This window comes from Ochlerotatus camptorhynchus, unplaced genomic scaffold, assembly GCF_037179485.1.
Source record: "Ochlerotatus camptorhynchus isolate MF236.1 unplaced genomic scaffold, CSIRO-AGI_Acam_v1.1 ptg000078l, whole genome shotgun sequence".
In the NCBI taxonomy this organism is placed as follows: domain Eukaryota; kingdom Metazoa; phylum Arthropoda; class Insecta; order Diptera; family Culicidae; genus Ochlerotatus; species Ochlerotatus camptorhynchus.
The window spans coordinates 1363210-1390710 of NW_027040568.1; the positions used below are offsets into that span (position 1 = coordinate 1363210).

General features: G+C 39.2%; 1 protein-coding gene across 21 annotated transcripts in view; it reads right to left on the reverse strand.

Annotated features, from left to right (window-relative positions):
• Positions 1-27501, reverse strand: part of dpy (dumpy) — a 595824-nt gene that overhangs the window by 107169 nt on the left and 461154 nt on the right. For all 21 annotated transcript variants that reach the window (XM_065217641.1, XM_065217662.1, XM_065217653.1 and 18 more), the window contains one exon: positions 125-256. In XM_065217641.1, the coding sequence (XP_065073713.1) occupies positions 125-256 (132 nt within the window). The remainder of the gene's footprint in view (positions 1-124; positions 257-27501) is intronic.

The following is a 27501-nucleotide window of genomic DNA, read 5'->3' on the forward strand; positions in this document are numbered from 1 at the left end:
TTGATACAGCCGATGCAATTTGTTTGCCTACATTCAGAGGTCACGGTTCAGATATTGTTCCGAAGCTTCCCCTGCTACTGCTGCTGGTGCTGAGCTGAAAGGTGAAGATCGTGTTGGGACTTACCTGTACACCGTTCCTCTCCGTCGCCCTCGAATCCTGGCTTACATTTACACACAAAATGCGCTGGTAAGTTGCAGCATTCTGCGTTCTCGACGCATCGAGCGGCGATCGCGGGATCTTGGCATTCGTCAATATCTGAAAAAAAAAGAGAGGAAGATCATCAATAACTGATCGAATTTCTATCCAATTTTCTCCTAGATGTACAGGAGAGCGTAACAAGCAACAGGTATCGGTAATTTCTTTCAATTCCCACTTCACATATACCCTTCCTGGGCATACAATAGTTATCATGACTAGACGTGAATGGAGAACTAGCACATTGATTCCTTGGGCTGAAGCCAGTAATTGAATTTAGTGAATAGGCACATTTTATTGTGGTCGCAAATTGACTTTCATTGAGTGTGGTTTCGAGATAACTTTACAGTTGGAGGTGGTCGGAAGGTAATGATGCGGGAGATAGTATGACAGGGATTTGTGTTGGAAGCCGTTGAGAGATAAATAGATCGATAAAGGGTGATTTCCGTTCAATGGACTCGGTGGCTGCTTATAATAAGACTTACAATGCCCGTTTGCTATTAGCGAGAGCGATAATATTGGTACTTTGTAGAGCAAGGTCTTTTGGCTGGTGAATGACCAGCAATGTTAGTAAGAGTATTTTTTTGCGTTGTAATAAATGACTATCTTTTTTGATCAAACAATGGACCAGAAACTGTTTCTTGGGCTTACTGGAGAAGCTTTTGATTCAATCTTGTCGCTGTATGCTTGATACATATTCCAAGAACAAATTCGGTACAACTAGTTTTATATCCGTCAGGTAGGCTTGCTCAGATCGCTTCCACTGGTATTGAGTTCGGGCCTTTACGGCTTTGATGACAGACCTGCTGTCCAATGAACTTGTTATCTTTACTTGTTGGAAGTTTTATGAGCTACCACTTTTGAAACGATGGTTTTAAACCCCAAACTGATCAATTCATAACATTTTAAAATATCAACCTAGCTTAACGTACATAGATCAAGTAGATTGAATAATGTCGTGATCTTTTCCAAGGTCTTGCTCGTTGAATCTTTATTTCAAAGCTATCAACCCAGTTTCATACCATACGAAATATGAAAACATAATAAACACATACTTTCACTTAAAAGCCAACCTAGCGCCTGAAAACTCGAGGCATGAATAGCTAGTCTGATCCGCCCTTTCGTGCGATGAACGCTTTGCTTACCAACCCAATTTCCCGCCATGACCCAGAAACCTTGCGTCAACAACAAGCGCAACCCTGACCCAGTTAAGCTAATCCACCCGCTCCTAATGATGCCCCGGAACAAAATTAGATCAACCACCACCGCCCGTCCCCGGAACAGGTTCAAAACCTCATCGCCAGAACACGCTTCTCCGTTACAATTACGTAAAACAAGCACTCCGAGCACTGGAGTTGGTACGCTGCAAAGAACTTCAGCGAAAATACGAAAAACGACTTAAAACAAACTGTTTATGGCGTTTGATAATCATCTTTGCTTAACTCGAGCCGTGGCACATTTCGACCTCGACGACGACGACGACGATCCGTCCCGACCTAACGAGGCTACAAAACGGTCTTGGATGGTTGTGCACGTAGGCGGATTATGAGATGCTCACACGACGATGGCTTGGGCTTTTGTTCTTCACCTTCTCTCCTCCGCAGCCCTTGATGATGCTCATATGGAGCCTTCCGCCTGCTCTTTCTCGAACCGGGACAAATGGGATTTGTATGCAAATATCAACCTTCTCCTCCCTCCCCCTCTACTCCATGGCAAAAGGTACGCGATGATGATAAACGTTTCGAGATGCAGATTGTAGTTTCACTGCCCTTCTTGCAGCGTCCGAGAAGGATAGAGAGGTCAACTGTTTGCTCCAGTTCTGTGTGTTACTGCCACCGCACAACTGCCAGACAATGCGAGCTCGTTGACCCAGAAAGACTCCTCTCGGCAAGATGACCGTGCAAGATGCGGATTTTCATGCATAGATGGTGTTTCGGCGCTGTGAGTGACGTGACCCATCATAAGGAGAAATAATGAGTCTTTTTTTCACCTCGCACCAATTGGCTGATGATTGGCCGTGCAGTGGTGCTGATGACGGAAGCAAGGGTGCGAAAGCAATTTTATCCGGGTAACCCGGCCTGTTGGCTCTGGCTAGAGCCATCATGTGCCGCTTAATTATGCTGAAGCAGGAAACCAATCAATCGAGAGACAATTTGCTTTTTTTTATGACGTTTTGGTGAACTCATTAATGGGACATGACAACTGTCATCTGTCCCGGTCAAGGTTGGAATTTCCCGGAGAACTGGAAGCGTGCTACGTTACGTGGAAAGCTTATGTCATGGTCACAAACTTCTCTATGATTTATTTGGTGATTCTCCAAATTTGATAAAACCTGGCTGAAAATTTGACTCAAATGAGTTCGAATTGTGGCTGCATTTTTCCATCGTCGTTCACGTCTCACGCTTTTTAAAATTTTCCTGCTTAGCATGTTGTGGGTCTAAGAACCATCAGAATAAGTTCATTGGATCACGATGTTCAGTATACCTCAATGTTAAATACGAGGGTCTCACGCATGAAGAAAAGGGAGCCAGAGGATATGTCTTGAGAACCATACTCCCACTGGAAGGCAGACGATGATAAATGCAGATGGTATTGAACCTTGGAAATCGATACAAGATATAGTAGCGCTGCCTTGACTCAAGCTTTGAATGGTGGAGAGGAAATGAGGGGTGAGGGATGATACTCAGACATAAGGTCATTTGTGATTTTCGTCCATCGTGAAAATTTTCGTGGAAAACATTTTTCAGTTTATATTATATTTGGTTTGCTGAATTTTCAAAGTTCGTGATGTCCGGGAAAATCCGAAAACTGTAACTAAAGTCAACTCACATTTTTTGAATTTTTGTTCCGTTCATATGATCATAAACTATACCTGTGGGCGAAATTTCCTAGCATTCTGAAAACGTTTGACTCAAACCTGTGTAGTTTTAAAAAATCCCCATGAGCATGAATGCATGATGACAATTCGTACTTGCTACTCCGCAATTGACCAGGGAAAGGATTGTTAGTTCGACAACCGTTGTTAGTAGAGACCAAGTATTCCCCTGCATCTCCATGACTGTCACTGGATGGTCGTTTGGAAAGTGATACAATCTTTTAATGCTTGATTAGCCAACAATTCGACGCTATAACTCAGTGGGATTGAACCCACGATTCTCAGCTCAGAAAGCAAAAATAGTAGCCATTAGGTCGCCGAGCCCTTTATATCACAGCAAACCGCTGCGACCGACGATCGTTTAAGCCCAGCGAATAAAGCTATTAAAATGAAAGCAGCACTAAACTATATTGTCGACCCATACGTCATATTTTATTTTTTTACTTTTTTCCGCATAGTTTCGACCGAGTTCTATTGGTAGCGATTTTCTTTTCTTCGACTTGAAAATGTGATCGTGTTTAGAAAGAGAAGCAGTAAAAAAAAATCTGTTCAGTAAGCAAAAGATGTATCCAAGTCCCTCATATCACTAAAAACCACAACGACCGTTACGGCGTGAACAACGACGGTCACGCAATGTGACACTTTGTTTAGATGAGTTTTAGCCGTAGGCTACACAGCAAAAAAATAATTTTGATATCACGTCAAAGTGGATGCACTACAATCATGTCGAAAATATGGTGTAATATTACTTGCTAAAAAGGACAAAATTATCATTAATACAATGCATGAACTGACATTACGCTGCTTTTACTGCATTTGTTTATTTATGTGGTCATAAAAATTACATGAAATTTTCGACATGATTGTAGTGCATCCACTTTGATGTGATATCAAAATTATTTTTTTGCTGTGTAGTTCATCTCCGTAAAAAAAATGACAACTTTACATTAAGATCTTGAAGGATTTAACTTGCATTTCCAATTAAGATCGATGACGTGGCATCTCAATTGACCAGTTCCACGCCAACTGACCTCTCCGAATTCCATACAACTTCACATAAATGTTCATTGTTCGCATTGAGGCAATGAACCATGTTGTGCAGGAATTCGAACATTTTGCCTCATGGCCAATTTTTGAAAATAGCGTATTAGTTTTTTTCAATAAATCATAGCATGAAAACGGCTCATCTAATCGAAATGGCGTCTGAGGCAAAGTTGTAGGAAAATTAATTGTTTTTTTTTTCAGAAATAATACACACTGAAAAAAATTAAAACATTTCGTCAGAAATAAAAGAAAAAATCTGTTGAATAATTCAATAACAAAAAAAGTAAATTTTTAAGATCTTTCAATTTATGAAATGAACACAATGGACACTTTAAAATTGACCAAAATTGTACAACATCAACTATTAGAACAACATTTGATCTTATTTTCCGCTAATAATTTTTTATAGTTTTCATGCATAAAAATTGTACTCGAAAAAAATGCAAAACTTTCTTTTGTGTATAACTTTTTATTGCACCAATTTAGTCTAGTTTAGAGTGTAATGTTTACAAGTGCAAAATCTCGTCACAATCTGTCAAGTGGTTATCGAGATGAATTCCAAGCAAGAAGTGCTTCGACAAAAAATTATGGGAGCGGTCGTGGAAAATCCAGGCCAGTCCCACAGGTGGGAACAGTTTGGAATCGACAATTCGACCGTGTCTCTTGTGGTAGAATTGTTCAAGGAGACTCAGACAACTCAACGGCGAGCTGGCAGTGGAAGAAAAGCGAAGACGTCCGACCCCGTAAACACAAGGAAGGTGAGGGATTACTTCAAGCGCAATCCAAACCTTTCGATTCGGGACGTGGCCTAGAAGGTCAATTAATCCGTCTGGTTCGTCCAGCAGAAAAAGCGGGCCGGACTTTATGTTTTAAAGGTAAGGAAGGTGCCTAACCGAACCGGTAAACAGAATACGGTGGCCAAATCCCGCGCCAGGAAGCTGTAGCGCGAGTGGTTGGTGTAGCCGAAATGCATCGTAATGGACGACGAGACGTACATTAAAGCGGACGCCAAGCAGATCTCCGGCCTGGAGTTTTTTGTAGGCAAGTCCCCCGGATGTTCCGGACAAGTTCCGGAAGAAGAAGGTGGACAAATTTGCCAAGAAGTACTTAGTGTGGCAGGCGATCTGTGGGAGCGGCAAATTCAGCAAGCCGTGCATAACGACCGGCACCATTAACAATCAAATATATAAAAAAAGAATGCCTCCAGAAGCGCCTGCTGTCCTTCCTTTGGTCCCACGAAGGTGACACTCTGTTTTGGCCGGATCTGACATCGTGCCATTACGCGAAACCGGTGATGGAGTGATACGAAGCCAACGATGTTGTTTTTGTGCCGAAGGAGGCAAATCCGCCAAACTTCCCTCCCCTTGGCTAGTTTTTTTTAACCTTTAACGTTGGTGGGCGGGTCTAATCTTATGCTTTATAGTGCTGCGTTGGAGAAGGTTGGTTTAGGTCCAGCATCGTTGGCTCATGCCGTGACAGAATAGCGTCATGAGCATGCGATGAGGATTACTGAGCTTCCCCTCTCTGATGAACCATTGCATAAGAGAACCAAAGTTCTAGCCTGAAGTGATAGTATCACACGTGTTACTCCTTTATTTGAAAGCCGCGTTGTAGTACGCTTACGTATAGGTACTGACGATGGGTGCGATACTGGCGGGTTTTGCCGCAAATCACTCTTATTTTATTTATTTTTACGCAGATAGATTTATTTGGGCTTGCAAGGGAATTAAACTATTGTAATATTTCAGAAAGTGCCCAACAGTGCTCCTTCTACTTGCGTGACAAGCTTTCGTTGTTGTTTTCATTGAGGTATTACTCAGGGAACAATGTTAAACACCATTTTTGTACATGGTATTGCAACTAATCTTATATGTGCTTCATTTTGATTTGGGATAAGTGTTTGAACTATGACTCGGGATTTCCACTGTGGCGTGCTTCTATTGTAACATAACCATACGTATTTTTGTGGTGCGACATAGTGGAAACGTGTGAGCGTAGTTGAAGCATATACCCTATGTAATTTAAAAATCAGCTAGGAAACTAACTTCAAAGTGAAGCATTTTAGTCACTTGAAGGTGTCACCTGGGACGAACTAATATATATTAAATATAGGTCAAAGTCAAAAACAACTTGAAACACGTTAAATTTTAAATTACATTTACAAGTGCAGGTACTTAATAAAGCATGGTAGGTAGATTAGAGATTTCAATTATTTATTAAATTAGACTAGAGATATCATAATCATCAAACGAACTTAAATAAGAAAATTTAGACAGCCTAGTAGCATTAAGTGGATTAACAGAAGAGTTAGGATGCGGAGGGTCCGCTTAGAGAGGCAACTAGCCTTTAAAGCAACTGGCAACTAGCCTTTTCATGTATTGTCTGTTTATTTTGATTATTACTTTAAAATATCAATTTGGTATGTATGTGAAAGGATGAATCAGTGGGAGATAGATTTTCGGTTTCTTTACATTTAGCATCACTATGTGTCATTTCCTCAAAACCATCCAATAACCGGCCTCTTCAATCATTTCCTTTTCCCATGGCGTTCAAGTGGTCCGCATAGACTATTCAGCCATTACCCGTCCTTTATCCTCGGCTTTAGAATGACTTTCGCTCACATTGCCCCACCAAACACTGCAAAATGAAAATGAAGGAGGCAAATCCGCCAAACTTGCCAGAATGATTATGAAGGGCAAGCTCCGGAAAACAGGGAAGGTCTTCAAAAACGACAAGGATTTGAAGAAAGAGTGGATGAAAGTGTGTAAGAAAGATGGCGCAATTGTTGCACAGGATTTGATGGGTAGCTTTAGGTTCGATGTGCGGGCATTAGGCCTAGGAGAGGAGGTTGAATAATGCAAACATAGCTAATATGTGTTTATTTATTCTCTGAGAGTTTCAAAAATATCCGAATTTAAATGAATTTTTGGTGATCATTTTTATCTGTTGCATTTTTTCGAGTACAGTCATTATTATATGCAAATATTTAACTCATATTTTTAATTCCAGACAAGTTTTTCCTATGCACAAATCACATGAATATTGAATGAAATAATGTTCAAAAATGTTACCAAAAGTTTATATTGTACGATTTTGATAAATTTTAAAGTGTCCATTGTGTCGATTTCAGAAAAGTTAGTATTTTAAATGAACTTTCAAGTTAACCGGTACTGAAAAATTGTAAGAATTTCTTTGTTTTTGTTATTGAAGTGTTTAGCAGATTTTATTAATTTTTTGACGAAAATTTGTGATATTTCTTTAAGTGTGTATTTTAGATTTTCTTAACAGATTTCGAAGATCATTCTCAGGTGAATACCATGGGAGTACTGAGATGAACTACAATGATTAAATTCAGCACTTGAAGTGCGAATTGAACGACGTCCATAATATGAAAAATATCTAATACGTCATTTTGTAAAATTAGGCAAGAGTCTTAATAGCTGAACTCCTACACAAACTTGGTGACCAGTTATGCGAAGTTTCATGGAGTTTGGTAAAATTTAAAATTTGTCTATTTTTTGCTATTTTGCCTGGAACTGCTCAAATCGGCCACGAGTTTAAATGTCATCTTGGACATGTCACGAATTATCTAAAAAGTGTTGAAATAACTATACTTTCATTTTCAGTTGTCGAATATTTCAATGTTACAAAAACTTATAGCGTTTTTGCAAGTTAAAATACACCCTCAACATTTAAACTACGCTAAATTAGTTAAACTCTACTCCAGCTACTCAGATTTTTTGCCCTTCCATTTTTTTTAGCAAGATGAGCGGAGCGACGAATAAACGAACAAAGTTCAATAGAATATATAGTACTTCATTTAAATGACCAGATTCCAATGAGCACGACCTTGAAACTAGGCTCATAGCCTTGTGTCACTAGAAAGAATTGCTACAGTTGAACGGAACGCGAGGTGCATCCACAATCCACTCGTGTGGCACTTAACCTAACCTAGTTAGTAGCTAATTCTTCAGACGATCTGAGTGATTAATATTCTCCCCCGGTGCATCATTGTGCACTGTTTGCTCTGGTGTGATCACTCAACACTTGGCCACTGGCCCGCTGGAAGACGGTGTCAAAGCGTGACGCACTCGTAAAAGCGCAATCCGTTCCTCCTGGAACACCCATTCCAACGCAAGCAGCTCCAACGACGCCCGCGGTAGATACAGTTATTCAGCTCGTAAAACTTCCAAAGACGTTATCCGGAACGAGGAGCGATCGGCGCGAGCCAGCGCGAACATTGTGTGATGGGCTAGAAAAAAATATTTACTACCCAACGATTAAATCGCGCTCGCGCGGTCTCCATCCATCCGAATGGGACTGCTGATTACCCGGCCATAAATCCATAACACCGCGACGTGATAGAGCAACAGAATTATAAATTTATAGAACAAACTTCCACGTACTATGCGTTGCGCTCGGGTTGGCGCTACCGTGTTTGGAGCAATGGAGCTAACTCGATTTTTATAGGTTATGTTTACGTCCGCTCTTGTGTGCCACCGTGCGTCGTTCTGGGACGGTCATCGGGACAGGAGAGACAGAAGATTTATGATCTCGCTACGGAATGCTAATATACCGTTGCATCACGTAGCTAGGTCCCGATTGATAATGACCCGTTTCGGACGTCAATATGTACTCGGTGAAAGGCAAATCATAGGCTGTCATGTGCCAAACCGTGCAAATCTGGCGTAGCTATTCCACGAAGCGAGAGAACATCCTTCCTCTGTCTGCCCGGCTGCTGCATCGCGGATAACGGTTGGTCCCAATTAAAATACCTTCCATGTCATTCACGACGATCGGTCGGTCGGTTGGCGTTGAACTTGTTCCTATCAAACCGACCGATCCATCCGATGACAGGCACACAAAGCGAAGGACCGTTGTTGCCGTGCACTACTGGTCTCGAGAGAAAGGCAACATGCAAAAGATTGCCGAATCAGGTCCCAGCTACCAGGTATGGAGTAGGCTTTCACACGGAAGTTCTGGAACGTGATGTGTACGCTTCTTACCGCACGCCCACCAATCGCTACCAGGTGTTCTACCTGGCTTCTGCACACATTCATAAAGTTGTTTTCACCCTACCTGTGTAGCTGCCGTTCCCACGTTGGACGTTAGAAGAAGGGAAGGAACTACGGATCATGTGTGTCGATCCTCTCGAAAGAACACCAAGTGGTGCATTGCCCTTTTCTGCCTCCGGTAGAGCCCAAAAAACCTGCAAGTCATTATCAAGACTCCCGAGTGGTGCCGAGTCCCACAGAGCGCGTTGTTGATAGTAATTTTAAGGTTGAGGGCACTGACGATGACGAAGTAGGAAAAACGTCCATTCTATTATGCATTCTTCATGCACACGCTACCCGTAAGATTCTCGCGGAGATCGTGGCCGGGAAAACATTCACTGTTCCATAGAGCACTCACGTCACGATCATCGGGATGAACAGGGGAGAGGGAAAATGATCGCGCTTACATTTGAAAGGTATGATCCGGAAGAGATGAACAATTTTCTCCGGTTTGTTTTGATTCCCAGGTTTACCTGGTTGTACGATCTACAAGATGGTGCAATGTTTTCCGAGTGTTGAACATGTGTATGCAAGAAGAATAAAGAGAAATGCACTAGCCCGAGGTCCGTTACTTTCGGTGAACCGATGATCTCACCAGGTCAAGAGGATTGAACTCGAATGAAATTCGATCGCATCATTCCCGCCGCCAAAATCAACAGAAGGCTTACAGTTTTATGACATCGACAGATTTACCACTAATACCGTTTTTATGTTAACATTCTCGATACGTGCGCCAACCGGTATTTAATCCCTCATCCATCACCAAACGGGCAGCCAGTAACGGGAAGATCCAAACTCGAAGGGACCGCTGCTGGCACGCTCATAAAACATTCCAAAAAAAGAGTGGAAGCCAATAACCTGTCGTCGGCTGGCTGTCGTCTTCTCATAACTTTATCCCGTCTACCTATTTTTGTCGAATGAATCAACAAATAAACTGCGTCGGCGATGACCGCAATCCAAAGGGTCCAAATCAAGTTGTATCACCGCCTGAGTTTAACAGCTAGGTGACAACGAAGCTCTGCCGCTTTCGTCTGGATGCTGAACTTGAGCCACACAATCACCGAGAAATCATAAATCTTCGTATGAAGTTGTCAAATGGAATCTTCTTCGGTATGGTAATGAAGGGACAGACACATATGCGTCATAATCATTAACCATGGATGGCTTTCGGACAGTTGCTATCTCTACTAGATGTTGATCGGTCTTCGACTATACATATTCCGATTGAAGCTTCGCTGCAGGTCTCCGGAATCGAGAAGGAAAAGGTACAGCTGATTGGGTGGTAGCAGCCGATTGGTCTCCAATCGGTTATTTAACGATTATCGGGATCGATGCTTTTATTCGTTTAATGACTAGGCAGACGGGGACTAATGCAGCATTAATCCGATTGCAAACTCCGGTTCCAGACCAATACAGATACGACAATAATTGATTCGAGTATTTATTCTCCCATGGTAGGAAAAGATCAATCCGGTCGCACACAGAAATTAATCGCGATCGTCTCTGGCGGCTTTGACAAATGATTCAATCAATACCGCGTGCTACTTGGTGGCCTCATTTCGTCCCGTTTAAGCTAGTAATAAGGGCTTAGCTCCTGTTCGAAACCCCAATGGCTCCTGGTGGGCTGCCTATAGATCGATAAATGACATTGGATGACATTTAATGGCCGTATCTTCATTGCGATTACAATTGCATTCAGTTTAGGATCAGAGGCTGATCTGAATCTGATTAAGACACCATCACCGACCGTGAGCGACAGACTGATTGATGTTTCTATTTTTGAAGAGCCGATTCACGTCTTCCTTTTGCTGTTGCGTTCGAACTAGGATAATGTGAAGAGATTGTCGTTTTTCTTGATTTGTGAATAATTTATGGAAACTTGGTATCGAATCTTCTACCATTCTCCTCCAATGGTTTCGAGAGGTAAAATTTTCTTTCAGGATGAAATATTCTAAGTGGAACCACGCGAATTTCGACTGGACCGTATTTCTCATTCTAATAATTTTGAATCGTGTTAGAAAAATGACAGGATCGCAATGTAAGTTTTTTTTTACTCTATTATAGAGGCCATCAGCCGTAAATTAAATCGGTATTTTGAACGGAGTCGTTTGCAAACAAATAATTTATGGAGAGGTTTGAGTAATTCAGAAAACCTGGCACTTGAATACTTGGCGCTATAAAAAGGAAAGCAGATCTACAAGAGGCTGGTGATATTCGCATCTTTCACAATCATATTTCACAGAAAGTACTAAATCTTTTCCTAAAATAGATTACAGATCAAAAATTTGATTTACGAGCATTGGGGCGATCCCTTAAGTGCGTCAAGATCTAAGAGGGGAGGAGAGTTCAGACATCTGTGACAGGGGGAGGGGAGTTGATTTTTTTTCCAGAATTTCGAGTGAATGAGGCTCTGGATAGATCGGTGGATGCTACCATGGTTATTTGGTCTTTTGTTCATGAAATTTTGACAGTTTTCATAGGATCTCATAATTGGAAATTTATTCATCATATATGAAATCATGAGTTCATGAACATCTTTTAGGAGATTTTGAGAAATCTCTTCCGTAGGGATTTTCTAGAACATTTTTCTAAGAACTTAAATAGGAAAGTTGTAGGAATTTCTGGATGGAAGTTCTAGGAACATTCGAAGGGGAAATTTTTTATATCTTTCCTGAGGAATGTTTTAAGATCTTCTGAAGAGAAGTTTGAGGTTTTTTTAAATGAACTTCATCGATTTTCTTAAGAAAAACTCAAAGATTTTTTTCAAAGGGATGTTCTAGGATTTTCCCAGGAGCTGTTTAACGAAGTTTCGGAAGGAATTTATAGAAAATTCCGATGATATGTTATTTCATATTCCGAAGAGTAGTTCTAGAAATATTTAGGATGTTCAAGTCGGAAGTCCTCGGAACTTCCGAAAGGAAGTTTTAAGTACTCCCAAGAGGAAGTTCTAGGATTTTCTAAAGGGGAGTTTTGGGAATTTCTGAGCGGATGTTCTAAGAAGTTATTATAGTCACTTTAACATATTTTAAGTCAGTCTGCTATTCATATTTTAAGTCAATATGAGGGGCTCGGTGGCCTTCGAGCGACCGTTTTTGCTTACTGAGCAGCAAATCGTGGGTTCAAAGTCAGGGTTTTTCAAACTCAAGTGTCGTGAATCGCTTTTTTTTTAATAACATGAACACTATTTACAATTACTACCCATTCTTTAAGTGACCTGTAATCGGACGTGGCCGGTGCTAGTTTCGCCTATTGTAAAGTTTGAGATCACCATTTTTAACACATTGAGGATGAATGCTAATCTCAAGCATCATCTGTTGGTTCTCTGTGCAATAACAGGGGATCTGGAAATAACGGAGTCAGTGTTCGGAAAATCATTCTCAAATCTCATTCATTAAGCCTCTCTGCGAGAATAAACTCGCGTGTGAATGCGGCAAACAAAGTTCACGCTAGAGATTCTCATGCATATTCACGCACTCACACTCACAAAGCCGAACAATAATTCCAGCTTTAAACTCATAAAACTCGCTCGAACGTCAATTGATAGCATGCTTATGCATGTTGTGTTACTTCTCCAACCCGTGATGCACAAACAATAGTAATAAAAATGAATAATGCCAAAATATAAAGAAATTAAATTTTGATCCTGAAAATTCATCGGTGATTTTTGCGACGTTGAATTTTGCAAGGCAAAACTCATAGGCACATAAACTCATGCATGAGATTTGTGTTTGTGAGTTATGAGTACTTATGTGGAATTGGTTTGGCAGCCTTAGTAGATTTAAAACTATATATAAGTTTCGGTTCGTGGATCGATTGTTATAGTTTTCTAGTCATAAAGGTTTTGCTAAACAACGGAATTCCATGAGCAAACTACCGTTTATTTACTGATGATATCGCTTAGATGAGAGAACGACTCCGAGTACCCCTCTAACCTCGGGTAAGTCGCGAGCATTCGGCCAACTCCTATTAGACTTAGAATTAACTATATTTTGTTACCAAACAATCAATTATTGGCTCCATAAATCGAACGCGATTGAGACTTTCAAATAAACGAGCTAGATAAAAAAGTTATTAACATTTCAGCGCAAATTCGCCCATTTTGGATATTCTATTTTTGTTCAAAATGGTGCCTTTATCATTTTTCAATACCATCTTAGACAAAGTTGTTTAGAAAAACAAAGTCTGTCTGGGAAAAATGAACACGGCATTGTTTTTAGTAATTTTGTGTAAGGATTCCAAAAAAGTGGTAAAATCTCAAACATTTCAATTAGTGTATCTTCAATTTTCATAACATTAAAAAAAAAGAATTCATGAAATATAAGATAGAGGAAATGTCTCTAATGTTGGCCTATGGATCTAAGAATGGGCCCATCGCTAAAAATCTGCTATTTATTGCTAGATGAACGCGTCCTTGGAACGGTACCAATGGATATTTTTGGGCGCTATTGAAAATTTAGTCGATTGCTGAATTTATGTATGGGTCTATATTAGGGACATTTTGGCCGAAATTAAGTGCATTTCCCCTAAACCTAATAAACATGTCCAGTTGTTAACACTTTTTTGGAATCCTGATGAATGTGGGCGCCTTAGTGGAATACCCGTATAATGAGAGAGAGAAGGATCAGTAATTTCCATTTAATTCCACTACCTTATTTGCTTATCCTTGACAGATACGCGTATTTCGTCTACAATGTGCAGACTTCTTCAGTGTCTTGTAACAATAAAATTGTCGACTGGTATTAGTACAAGACACTGAAGAAGTCTGCACATTGTAGACGAAATACGCGTATCTGTCAAGGATAAGCAAATAAGGTAGTGGAATTAAATCGAAATTACTAATCCTTCTCTCTCTCATTATACTTTTTTGGATTTTTTTCTCAAAATTTCCAAAAAATACAATGTAGGGTAAAGAACTACTTCGGTCTAATCGCCCATTTTGGGCCTATCGAGCAGAAAACTTCAAACAAATCCATGATTTCAGAGTTAATAAGTCAATTATACGTTTGGGACGATACTTTAGTTAATAAGCTACGGAACGAAGTCAATGAGAACGCGTGATATGAAGGTTTACACCCATTATTCCCAAAAACAAAAGAAGCGCTCCGACCGAATCAATTTTTATCTTCATCCGATAGGCCGAAGTGAATTCATTGGCGTTTCAATGGTGTTTCAATGCGTTAGGCCGAGTTTAGAATCCGTAGGCCGAGTTCGGCGTCAAGAAGCAGTGTTAGACTTTTGACAATATCTCAACGATTGGTTTCTCTATATCAAATCTTACGGTACACACGGAAAGGTAAATAAATTTGGAAGCCATGAGTAATAATAACATTCCGTTTGGTGCTAAACTGCGCTAGATTAAGAAAGACTAAGTGCGGGTTGTGCTTAAAAGGCCAGAAATGGAGTAGTTAACCCTATATTTTCCCCAGAAAGACTTAACTTTTCTCAATAATTTTGTCTTAGGCGTCATTTCGATCAGAAGTAACGTTTTCGTGGAACATTTTTTTGAAAAATATATATGAAGCCATTTTGAAAAAAAAAAATAGATCCAAAATGACCAAATTTTTGCAAAAATGAGAATAATTGTCCATAACAAACAACTATACAATGTTTCATGCAAATCGTAGCAGATCGAGCTAAACATTTGTTTTGCTATATGGCCTGGAACTGCAACGGAGTAGCAACCACAGTCAGTAATGCTCAAGCTCATGCTTATGTTCTAAGAGTCACACCCAGGCCCAACAACTGTGTGAAACTTTCCCAAAAGTTGTGTTACTCTCTCTAAAAAGTACTGTGGCCTTTCACGAGAAATTTTGTAGATTTCGTATGGCAAATTTAAACCATTTTTTGCATGTCATGTAGCATTCTCGAGAAGTCTTCTAAATACTTCAATTATTGGACCTATGGCCGTCCCGCAAAAGTTTTCCGAGAAATTCAATGGAGTTACACATTAAACTCCCTCAAGAAGATGCATGGTCTTGATTTAGAAATATTGAAGGCTTTGATGATGCCTTCATGGTTACATAATACTAACGAACATAATGGTATTTAAACGGCTTAAACACTCCTAAATATGCCTTGTTTAGCCCAAAATATGCCAAAAAGGTTAAAATATCTAATAAACGACAACATTACACTAAAACGCTAAATCAGTCCAAAAATGGCATTCAATGTGTGAAAATGATCTGAAAACACTGAAAAAGTAATCGAAACTCATGAATAGTGTCAAAACGAAAAACATGTTATGAAACTAAATGGAAATTCATCACAAAACGATGAAACCTTAAAAACATCATAATAACTCAATAATCCCAAAAATGGTATTAAACGTTACTGAAATACCAACATATTAAATAAAGTAAGATTCTGTTAAGAGGATTACGTTTAAATAAATATAAAAAAAAACAATCAATGATCCTTTTAATTAGCTATCACATTTTTTTTATGTGATTTGATCATTTGGAAAGGAGTATTTTTTTATAATTAGATATCCATGTCGTTTAAACTAGCAAAGACTTGTAACCAATTTGGATTATCCTACATAATTTAAAACTCAGATAAATGTGACCAAGTTGTCTTAATTTCTGCGAGCCCGTGATCTACTACTGGGATGCAACCCTTTAAGTTTGAAATGCAGATTTAGAGGAGTTTCTTTAGGTGTCATGTGAATATTCCCTAAAATTCCTGTGGAGTTTCTGGAGTTTTTTAGTTTATCAAAATGCATCCTCAATAACCTCATCGGCATCCCACAATAATATATAAAGTGCTTATTACTATCATTATTATAAATTTGAACTGTAAGTATCGTTTTATCAGTTCTCGTTTTTCCCAGTGGTAATTTAATAAGGAGTTTAGCTGTTAACTATTTGTCAAAAGGCGAAATAATTCAAGTTCATTACTTCTCAGTGAATGTCTATGTGAATGAAAAAGTTATCATGGCACTCAGAAAAATTAGGCTTTTCAGATGATAGAAATTTAACATCACAATTAGCAGCATGAACTCCCAATCTATTGTAGTAAAAATTTCATACAAACCATATGCACAAAAATAACATTCTCAACTCAAAGTGAGACATGGAAAGGTGTAATAAAACATTCAACTTAGCATTCCTAATAAAATATTAGGAGCACCTTTCCATATTCCCGCCGCTGCACATCATCATCGCTAAACGCGAATGACACATCACACATGCAGCCAAACGTATAGCACCGCTTCTGGCAGTTGCAATCTACTTCGCCTTATCACCAGCCAATCAGCAAACGGGGTCTCGCACTCTGTATAAACCACGACCTAACATACCTCTTCAACCTCACGAAAAGTGGAAACGCAACTAGAGTGTATGGTCGTAGGAACATATAGCACGCCTTTGGTACCTGGCGCAGTCGTTCGTTCCTCCAGCCTCATGTCAACCTCGACAGAGGGGCGTAGACTTGTTCTCGCTTTCCTGGCCGCGACGGACGGCGCGGCGCGTGTTTCCGTGATCTGTACCGGTTGTCGTCGTCGTCGTCCCTACATGACAGTCGGTCGTGACGAGGTGTAGCCTTATCGAATTGGATCACCCCCTCCTCGTCGGCGTCGTCGTCGACGTCTCAGGTTCGGAAGCAGAAGCAGTAACAACGAAGGCCGACAATCAGTGCAAGCAAATCTTTTAACGGTTGTGGTAGTGGTTGTAATAAAAATTAGCTCCTTGTAGCTTCTTGACTTGCCGTTTACGGTGGACGGGACGTGCATCATATAGATCGTTGATCGTTTGTAGAAGAGACGAACATGGTCGTTTGGTATGTAGGAAATCATTCCATCACGTGTCCAAATCTTCGTGTTGCTCGTCGTAGTTCAAATTCTGCACGTCCTAATGCTGCGTAGCAATATGCTCAACATATTGAGTTGACCTTCCACAGCGGAAGAACATTCCTTACTGAAGAACCTTCGTGCACTCTCGGGAATGTGCTGCATCCTTTCCCCCCGCAACGATCATCACATTACTGATTTGCTATGCATATTAATCAGCCCGATTCGCCGGAATCCCGATTAGTCCCACAAACCGATCATAGCTTTTATGTATGTGCGAACCAACCGCCATTTCTAATGAGTTCTCGAGGTGTTATCGCAAACCGGAGGGAATCTATAAATATTTGAAAAGCTTCGCACGCACTGGCGACTGGCGGAATTATGTGCACAAATTGCAAAAGATAAATCACCTGCCGGAGTGGCGGCTGCTGCATTCGAAAAATGCAAATCGCAGCCATAAGATTATGTGCTCCGATGCCTGCTAGGAGACTCCTCCTCACCCAGCGGGGCTTCGTTCTACCGTATCTATAGAGTGTGCGGAAAATAGGTTCATTCCTGGGAGCGCCACGGCAGGCCAGGTGAAGATATGGGCTAGATTTATCTTCAGCGGCTAGAGGAGCAAAATTGACAATCCGATTTGCTTCCTATGGCTGCCTACACTATCTTCATCTTCATCGCCTCGCGGAATGCGGCACCTACAAATTGGGTTCATCCACCTGATGTAAAGGTCCCGGCGACGACGGCTAGAAGGCTGGAACTACCGGCTGGGAACCGTGATTAGATCATTTGTTTACGATCAGAGGGGATGCTTTCGGTGGAAATTACTATCGTATTAATTTCTGAACTAGCGCGGACTTAAAGTAGGTAAGCTCTCATTATCATGGAAATTAAAAAAAAATATCTCAGTGAAAAGTGATATCTTCGATAAAATTGTGTAGAATTTCAACTCAAGCAAGTTAATTTAAAATTTATCATGGAAAACTTGTTCAGACGATTTTTGAGGATACAGTATTTAATTTTGATCGCTATCGTATAAAGTTCAGGAATCATGAATTACTTCTCATAAGTAGCCGTAAATTGTTCTTATAAAATTCAGGAGTCAAAAATCGTTCTTAGTGAGTTTCATAAGACAACATATTTATTTTTTCAATGTCGAAAAATGTTAACTGGAATATTGCGAAAATTCAACATGATTCTCAATAACTTGTAGGAACCGAAAATCGTTCCTAGAGTTTTTGGAGACGAAAACTGTTTATCATATGATGTAGAAGCTGACAATCTTTCAATGAAAGTTGCAGAAGCCGAAAATCGTTTATCATTATTGTTGTTGCAAATCGCTCCTTATATAAACATCAATAACCAAAAAAATCGTTCCTTATTATAGGTTGCAGAAGGTGAAAATGGTTCTTTACTAGGCGAAAATAGAAATCGTTTCCAATCTAAAAATAGTTTCTTATAAAATTCAGAAACCGAAAATTTCTTATAAATTGCAGAAGGCGAAAAATGGTCCTAATTAGTTTCAGAAGACTCAAAGATGGGAAGATAAAAACCATTAGTTGTATGTTGCAGATCGACCCTTGTAAAATTTTCAAGAGCTAGAAATCGTGAGAATCGTTCCTGATTCGTTTTAGATCATGAACTTAGTTTTACAAAAGTTGCAGGTGTCGAAAATCGTTCCTGTTGTAAATTATAGAAGCCAAAAATCACACATTTACAAAAGGTGAATATCGTTCTTAATGAGTTTCAGAAGACGAATATAGCTGGCAAAAGCCTAAACTGTTCCTAAGAACGACCTACAAATTATAGGATCCAATCATCGTTCCTTATAAGTTAAAAAGAAATCGTTTCCAATAGTTGAGCATCGTTTATTATATTGTGTTTCTTCTCTGGTTTGCAGCCCCCACAGGGGAGCTAAAGGTGTGGGTAGGTAGCAAAACCGTTTCTAATGAGTTTTTGAAGACGAACATCATTTAAAATGAGTTGTAGAAGCCAAAAACGTCCCTAGATAAATGCAGAAAACTATGTTTGAGAGAATGACATGTTTTGAAAAATGTATGGGTATAACGGAATAGTATGAGTAGGGGTAAGAGAGGCATAGTGAACAGGTGGGGCAGAGTGAGCATCCCGTGCACCAGCTTAAACTTCCGGCCGTTCGGAACAAATTAGTTGGTGGTAGGATCAATATCATAATGATATTGAACCTACTACCAGTTCATTTGTTTCATGCAGCTGGAGATCCAGAGCCAAACTGCGGGATACTCACTATGCCCTACCTGTTCACTATGCCCCTCCTCCCCATACACAGAATTGTGTGAACAATACCAAAGATCCTAGAGTAAGACGATGTGACCAATTTTAGCACGTAGTTCTATGATTCTGCCCTGATACGGGTTTTGAGCTTCTTTCTAAGGCGTCCAGATCTTAGAAACCTTATGAATCTTTCTTCATTAATATGTATCTGCTGAAGTTCATCAGAACTATCCTTAAGTCCTATTTAGAACCCATTCCTAAAGTCCATCATAGCTCATTCCTTAAGTCCTACGTAGAACCCTGAATATATCATAGACTGGCTCTGGTCCTTGAAGTTCATCAGAACTGCTAAGACCTCGAACCACCTCAAATGAAGATCTAGAGCCTTCCAATTTTTCTTGAGGATTTTGTGGAATATTTTTAGATAAACTCTGTGAACTTCCTGAATTTTAATCATTTTTTCAACGGTGATTTGAAATAACTTAAACAACTTTTAGCACAATTCGGTTTGGATCAGACCCGTTATGCGAACCATTTTATGAAATACAGAAGATGCAAGTGCAGAGTCCTCAAAAGACATAGCTAGGCTAGAATTGGACATAGAAGTTCATCTGATCATCAATATTCTATATTTCCCTTTGAAATGTGCTGCATTCTATCAAACCTGTCTTCCATGTTCACATTTTTTTTGAAGGATCTTGTTTGCTATTTGATCAAAACTACCAAATAGTCCTTTTTGTTAATTCTTGCCACAAATTCAGAGGGCTGCATAAGCAGTGAAACTGGAAGAAAAGCTCAAAGCATTTCCAGGAGGTCCAAATGACTTATAATGAAAGACGTACGAACTTTGAAATAGAATAACCGAGCTTTAGACCATGCATAATGGTTGGACATAATGTCTGGGGAAGTTGGATTGAACATAAAAATTCTTGGAACTTGCTCCAATTTTTGGAAGTGCCTAACTCTTGAAGTTTTGCATTTCTGACTTCATAATACTGGGTATGTTGTGGAGGGTTTCAAGACTAGTTTCTAAAGACTCCAGAAATCAGACTACCCAATGCAACCCGTAGGAAAAATCAATTTTCATATCAATTTCCTTGAGGTATGTCCACGTTCCAAAAACGGAACTCAGAACAACAATCAAGGCAAAATAGATGTTGTCGATAATGTATTTCGAAAGGCTTCCAAAAATGATTTTCAAACGAATAGAAATTTCCAAACTGTCAACATAGGCGCAAGGTTGAAAATGAGCAATTCTCATTGAAATCAGTCCACTTTTTGCACGAGGTTCTCAAAAACAGTTTTTTTGTTCTTATTCAGAAACTGAAACTAGAAAAATCGATCGACAAAGGTCAAATTGATGAACCCCTCGGTAATTAGGGCTCTAACAGTTTTCAAAAGTGCTGTATTGTTATGTATTCTTGATACGTTAAAATAATTATATCTTTGGAAATTCTCTAGATAAATCTTAATATCTGTATATCACTGAAAAGAAGAAAGTTAGTTTTGGCATTATTTGGCATAACCAAAATGTTTCGCAGCTATGTTCGCTTTGGATTTTTATAATAAAATGCAATTTTTATGAGGTTTCGACTAGGGTGGATTCACATTACAATCCCTTGCTTCACACTACTATTTCGGTCTAGGTTGATGTCCCCAACAACGGTGCAAAATTTGTTATAATTTGGCTGCGATCTGTGATTTAAATCAATACCTCATTAGGGATCATATGTGATTTATTTTCTTCTATTCGCATGAACAAATTGGGTTTGATCCATCGAAATTTGAAAAAAAGTCTTTGCTTTCTAATGGTGTGCTTATTCTCTAATTCGGTGAGAGGTACGCTCATAAAAAACGCATGCTTAAAATTGATCACTTTAGTAAACTGTTAGAGCTAATGATTCCCGATGGGTTCATCAATTTGATCTTTGCCGATCGATGTTTCTAGATTTATAACTAGAACTTCTGAATGAGTACAAAAAAAAATGTTTTTGAGAACCTTGTGCAAAAAATGGACTGGTTTCAATACGAATTGTTAAAATACTTATTTCGCATAAATACATGATTTTCAGAATAATTAAATCAAAAATGTTATGATCACTTGTTTTACATGTAAGTTACAAGAAGAGGTTGTGATTGACACATTTTTTTTCATGATTTGTTTTCCGTCGATCTTGTTTTCCGTAGTGAGTACCAATGCTACCGACCCAACAAACATTGACAACTGAATAAAAGCTAATATATGCTTCTCCAACTAAAATGTGGCTTATTCAGCATTTGATCAGCTCAAATTGTTTGTTGGGGACGCCAGAGAGGCAGCTCCTACCCTACCTATCGACCCATTAAATCATGGTTCGAGGGACCAACGGCTTTACTTCTCTCCCGTGATCAGAAATTTTATGCCTCAGAGCGGTGCGGACAGGCATTTAACGCAGGCCTTTTGGGGTGAGAGGCAATCACGCTTACTACTACACCACCGGCGCCGGCGACACATATAATCTGTCAATTTTGCTTTCTGAGAGTCAGTGAGTGAGTGAGTGAGTTATTGATTTAGTGATAATTGATTAAATAGCTGGTTATGACTTTCAGGAAGCGAAATTGATAGGTTTTATGTGTCGAACAAATACTTGGCAACCTCTTCTTGTGTCTTACAAATTAAACATATGATCAAAACACAACTTCATGAATCATAAAATAATGATTTCTTAATTTCGAAAAACAAATGAAATGAGTATTTGCAACCTTGCTTAAGAGGTGGATGAATCTTACTTACTTCCAGGATGTACCGTTTGTAGAATCAATGTATACTTGTTGCTAAATTTGGTGCATATTTACACGATCTTTCATGTTAATGTAAGCGCAATATAGGATACATCAATAATGTTGTAAATATAGAAGCTTGTAATAATTACTTTGCATTTGCCAACTACTACACGAGGGGACAGTTTAAGGGACAATAACAATTAATTTTTTTCATTTTTTTCTCGAAATTTCGAGGTTAGTCCAGAGAATTTTACGTACAAATAGCATTACTGTCAACCACTGGCTGAGTTGGTTTGTCAACAAATGTTATACAATCAAATCAAACAATGTTGCTCACTATGAAGGCTTATTTACGCTGCTGGTAAAGTGATAACAATAATATACCGTAAGTGGGGGGTGTCATCTGACTAAGAAATTAAAAAAATTCGTTTCCTACCTTACACATTCACATTTTAGCGAGGAAAACAACCCACATAGATGCGAACCATTACTTGACTTTACCGAAAATGGTTAACAATTGTTTATAATCTCTGCTAATCTTTAACTTAAATGGTTATGAAACTTTACATGAACGTTTGTGTGATAAAGTTTTAACCTTACGTATTATGGTTTTTTGGAAGTGAACCTTACAAATAATAGGCTGTTAAGAACCGTTACCATTCCAAATTCTTGTTTTCTCCATAAGGTTAAAACTTTATCACACAAACGTTCTTGTAAAGTTCCATAACCATTTCAGTTAAAGTTTAGCAGGATTATAAACAATTTTTAACCATTTTCAGTAAGGTCAAGTTATGGTTCGCGTTTATGCGGGAATTTTAAGCATGTGATTATGTTCATCAATGATTTATCTACGATTGTCATGAAAATGGTTGATTAAAATTGATATCTAAAAAATAGACCAATGAAAAACATATGTCGGATGACATTGGTTGACAAAAAAAAAAATATATATTGGTTAAAATATCTTAAAATATGTAAATGTAACGTAGCTTTCAGGGGTACACTTCGTTATGATCACAATGTACTTCATATGTATGGCTAAAGATCGCGTGGAACCCTTTTCTATCCACATAAAAGTGTGTTCAAACTTTTGTTTGCCTGAGGATAAACTTGTTTTTGCTACTATTTATGACGCTTAACTTTATAGCGCTATTTTAATAAAACAACTGGTTAATGTTATCTACACAGGAGTTCAAGAAGTATAATAAATATATATATAATTTTCTGTATATTCAAGATATTTTCATCAATAAACGTTTTTCAATTTTGGTCCAATGTCACCCCGTCTTACGGTACATGAATAATAATGATCATGTTTCCAAAAGAAACAGTATGTACATAGATGTATGTAAACGTAGAGTTATCTGGCTCATGAATTGTTGGGTTTGAGGAAGTCTTGTTAACCTTGTACTCCTCACCAGCGTCTGTTTTTATCATTTACCGTCACCCGCAAGGAGTAGCGCTTCAACCCAGTGTAGATGAATTGCATTTGTTTTGAAAATCTTTGCTGTCACGTAGGAGCGAAATGCACGAATGAGTTCATTATACATCCACGAATACGCGTTTGTTGATATTGACCAGTGCTTGATTATCTAACCCAAAATAATCAATTTCATTTTTAACAAAATGATTATTTTGAATTTTGTCGACCCTAGAGCTTTAAACCTCGATATTCCCTTCAATTCAGTAAAAAGCAATAATTTTCCATCGATATGTTTGTAAAAACCAACATGACACGTTCTTCAGCGCTATATTGGTGCAAAATGAAAATAATCATTCATTGATCCTCAAAATCATCCCCACCTAGATGAAAACGAATATTAATATTGACATCAAAACAGGCGATAATGAACATCCAGCCACGAATGAAGAAAAACAAACTTTGACTTCGATACTCAGAGGTTGCCTTGATCAAGAGAATGTTGTTATGCCAAAATTCAAATTCATGCAGGTAGTTGGTGTATCTATTAAGATTGTCTTAATTTTCAGCTAATTTGAGTGCAGAAGAAATGATTTTTATCAGCAATGGTCCTTACATCGCTTCGTTCAAAATTGGTTTGTGGAAATTTTTCAAAATCAGTCGCAATTGGCTAGCGAAGTATTTTTTTAAATTCTTTAATATTAAAGAGGCTTTCAGCCTAGGGCTGGTTCGTCCCTCGCTTAAAGGTTGAAAACCGCTGGCCCAAAACAATTATATTACATACACTGCTTGAAGAAAGGGAATTTCTGCGATTTATTGTGCACACGTAGATGACGATAAATTTGGCGTAGACTGCCGTGTACAATTCGTGCAAATTTAGTCTAAAACAAATCGGCAATATTGTATGCAAACTTGTCAACATGTTCGTTGATTCTGTCAAGTTGAGCAACGATCAACGTTTTCTGTGTATAACATTATGGAAGTTTACCAATAATATTATAAAAAAAAATGTTTTTTAAGATTAGAAAACTTCACCATAAGTACCACCATCCCCTCGGTTACGGCGATTATGCAGCATTGCAAAAAATATTTAAATTTCTACGATTTATAACGTTCGCGTAGTTTGCGCTACATTTGGCGTGTATTCACAATCTTGTTAACCACTCAAATTTACCTGCGGGACATTGTATGCGTCGAATTAATTACATATTTTGTGTCAGTGTAGAATAAAACGGAACAGATCCGTCCTTCTCAGCACTAATAAAACGTTGATTTTATGTTAATTTGATTTTAATTTGCATGAAGCAGCGGGAAGAATATCCAAAAGAGGATTTCGTCTTGGATAATTCGCTCTTCAGGGCGGATAAATTCGATCACCGTTAGAAATACCAACATTAGTAAATTATCACCGCCAATTACCCATCCCAATGATGACACGTCCCCCAACCAACTTGCCACACCTTTTGCACAAGCGTAGAAGGGGTTCCGAGAATCGCTACCTCGCGTGACAGACCGACGACCAGAAGTGGGCTGGAGCACACATGTCATCATCGTCATCATCCAGTCCCTCCCCTCAAGCAAGCGAACCTCTTCGGTTCTGGAGTGGGTCTGGTAGTTATTGTGCGATCAGTGCCGCGGTTGTTGAGGGCTTCCCGCATCCACCATGTCACATATAATAATGTAGATGACACTGATAAAATCATTCGGCCGCAGCAACCGCAGCGCAATATGTACTGGGATGATGTCAGGCAGCACGATTCTTGGTTCTTCCTCCCATGTCGTCGCTTAGAAAAACTCCGCGGAGGAAGATACCGGGCATAATGTAGGTTGTTGACGACGACGATGACGACATGTCACCGGTAGCTGTCATAAGTGAGCCTCTGCTTGATATGACATTCAAGCTCGGGGAGCGCTTCTTCCTATGAACTTTGCGCAAGGCGGCGATGAAGAGGATGGAGGGTGACAGCTTGGTTGGATTGTTGTTAAATTGGAGGACAATAATTGGACAATTGTCAGCGCTATTTCAATTACTCTGGAGAGCTTTGGCTTTAATCTCGGGATGGTTAAGTCGAAGAACGAGCAGCAAGGGTTCTGGAGGTTCTTAAGGAGATTCGTTTCGTTCGAGCCTTGTGTGGATAAACAGCTTGTTAGAATCGACTATAAATCCTTTGATTTTATGGTCATTGTACAGGTGAGAAATAATTGCAGGTGGCAATTATTTGATTGTATCGTAGATTTGCACAATTCTTGAAACTTATCTCAAATCTCATATCATTAGTAATTGACACTGAAAGTGCTTCATCCAATGACAACCATAATTTTGTTAAATTGACAGCGATGTCATTAGCGTTCATTGCTTACGGTTTCTGATCTTAGTGCTTGATCAATTTGAAATGGATTAGAGGATTAGTTGTTCGTTTGAATAGCTCTAGACGAAACATAAGGTACACTGCAGAGTATGGGTTCGAGTCTCGCTGAAGTCGAAGTTTTTATAGTACGTTGTAATACGATAAATTAGAGAGGTGCCCTACTGTGCTTTTGACGACTTGAGTACAACATTAACCAGTTCAGAGGTGAACGAACGCGTCTTCCATGCTCTCTAAGCAACATTCGCGCGCGACAACCATCAAGATTCACCAGCAAAGCAGCGCGTGTGTCTTCGTGGCTTGCCTGATGCTCGGGTTTAATGATCGAATCAAACCGCTATCCGTACACGATGCGACCAACGACGACGGCGACTGATGCACACATATACCGAACAACAAAGGGGCGTAATGGGGTGTAATGTGCCATGAGGCGAAATTATCGGACGTCGCCGTCGCATCGCATCGCTAGTAGAGAGATGTGCAAATTTTCCCTTAGGGCCCTATCGGCAGTAACGGTGCGTAGTTAAAATTTAATCGATTCCAACACTGCCGGATATCGATTTTTTTCATTCACACTCACAATCTGCCTTGAGTAGAGCAGAACAACGTGGATGTGTGGTGCCATTCTTCGTCATCCAGATTTTTAATACGTACATTAAGGAATGAGGGTTTAATGTTGTTAGTTTATGTATCTTTTATTACTGTTGTAACTATGCGTGATCCAGCCAGTCACTACGCAACGAATAAACTGAGTCATTTCGATCGCACCGCAATGTTTCTATTCAGTGGTTCTTTCCGTTGGTCTTTGAATAAACTTACTTAGTTGTGAGTTTTGTGTAAATTTTATGTTTGATCTCGTTAATGCCTGAAATCGGTCGGTAATGCTATAGATTAAATCAACGATTAAATAAATATAATCTTTAAACGTTACTGCAATCCATACTTGGAGCTAAAACTTTCAATGTCTTGGAGTTCTCTTACTTCCGGAACAGCAGTAATTCCAAGTCCTGTCGGAATTCTCGAGTCTTCGGGAACTCATGAAATCAGAACTCGGAAACACCAACAAATCTAGAAGTTTCCGGAGTGAAATTTGGGGTTTCGATAGTATTTGAAATACTCCGGAGTTCTAAAAGCTCACAAAATATAAACTCCATGAGTAGCAAGAATTTCGTTTTTTTGTGTTCAACATCCCTTCGGATCATCTGGTATTTGAGCAATTCTTATAATGACCGGGAGTTTCAAGAAATTTGGATGCTCTGAAAACAACTAAACTATATGATCTGTAGGACTTCTGGAAAATTAAGAACTGTGGAATCATTTGTTTTTTTCAACCAACAAAGTGCTGCATACAATTAAGGCTTTATGCGAACTTGGGGCTTCTCTTACCTCAGTCGACAAATGCGCAGCTATAAAGCAAGACGGCTGGGTTCAATTCCTGGTACGGTCTAGGAATTTATCGAGTCGAAAAATGTCTTAACTTCGCTGGGCATACTCTATTGTACGTGCCACACAATAATACTAATGCGAAAATGGTAGTGGCAAAGAAAGCTCTCAATTAACAACTGTGGAAATGCAGTTAACAGGCACAAAGTCCCACTAGGGACGTAATAAAGCCAAATAAATTGAAGGAGAACTTGTAAATCAGCCAGCAATTCTCAGAACTCCAGAAATTTGTTGATCTTCTGCAACCCTTGGAACTCATGGGAATTTCAATAAAGTTTGGTACCTCTAACATTTTTAATGAGCC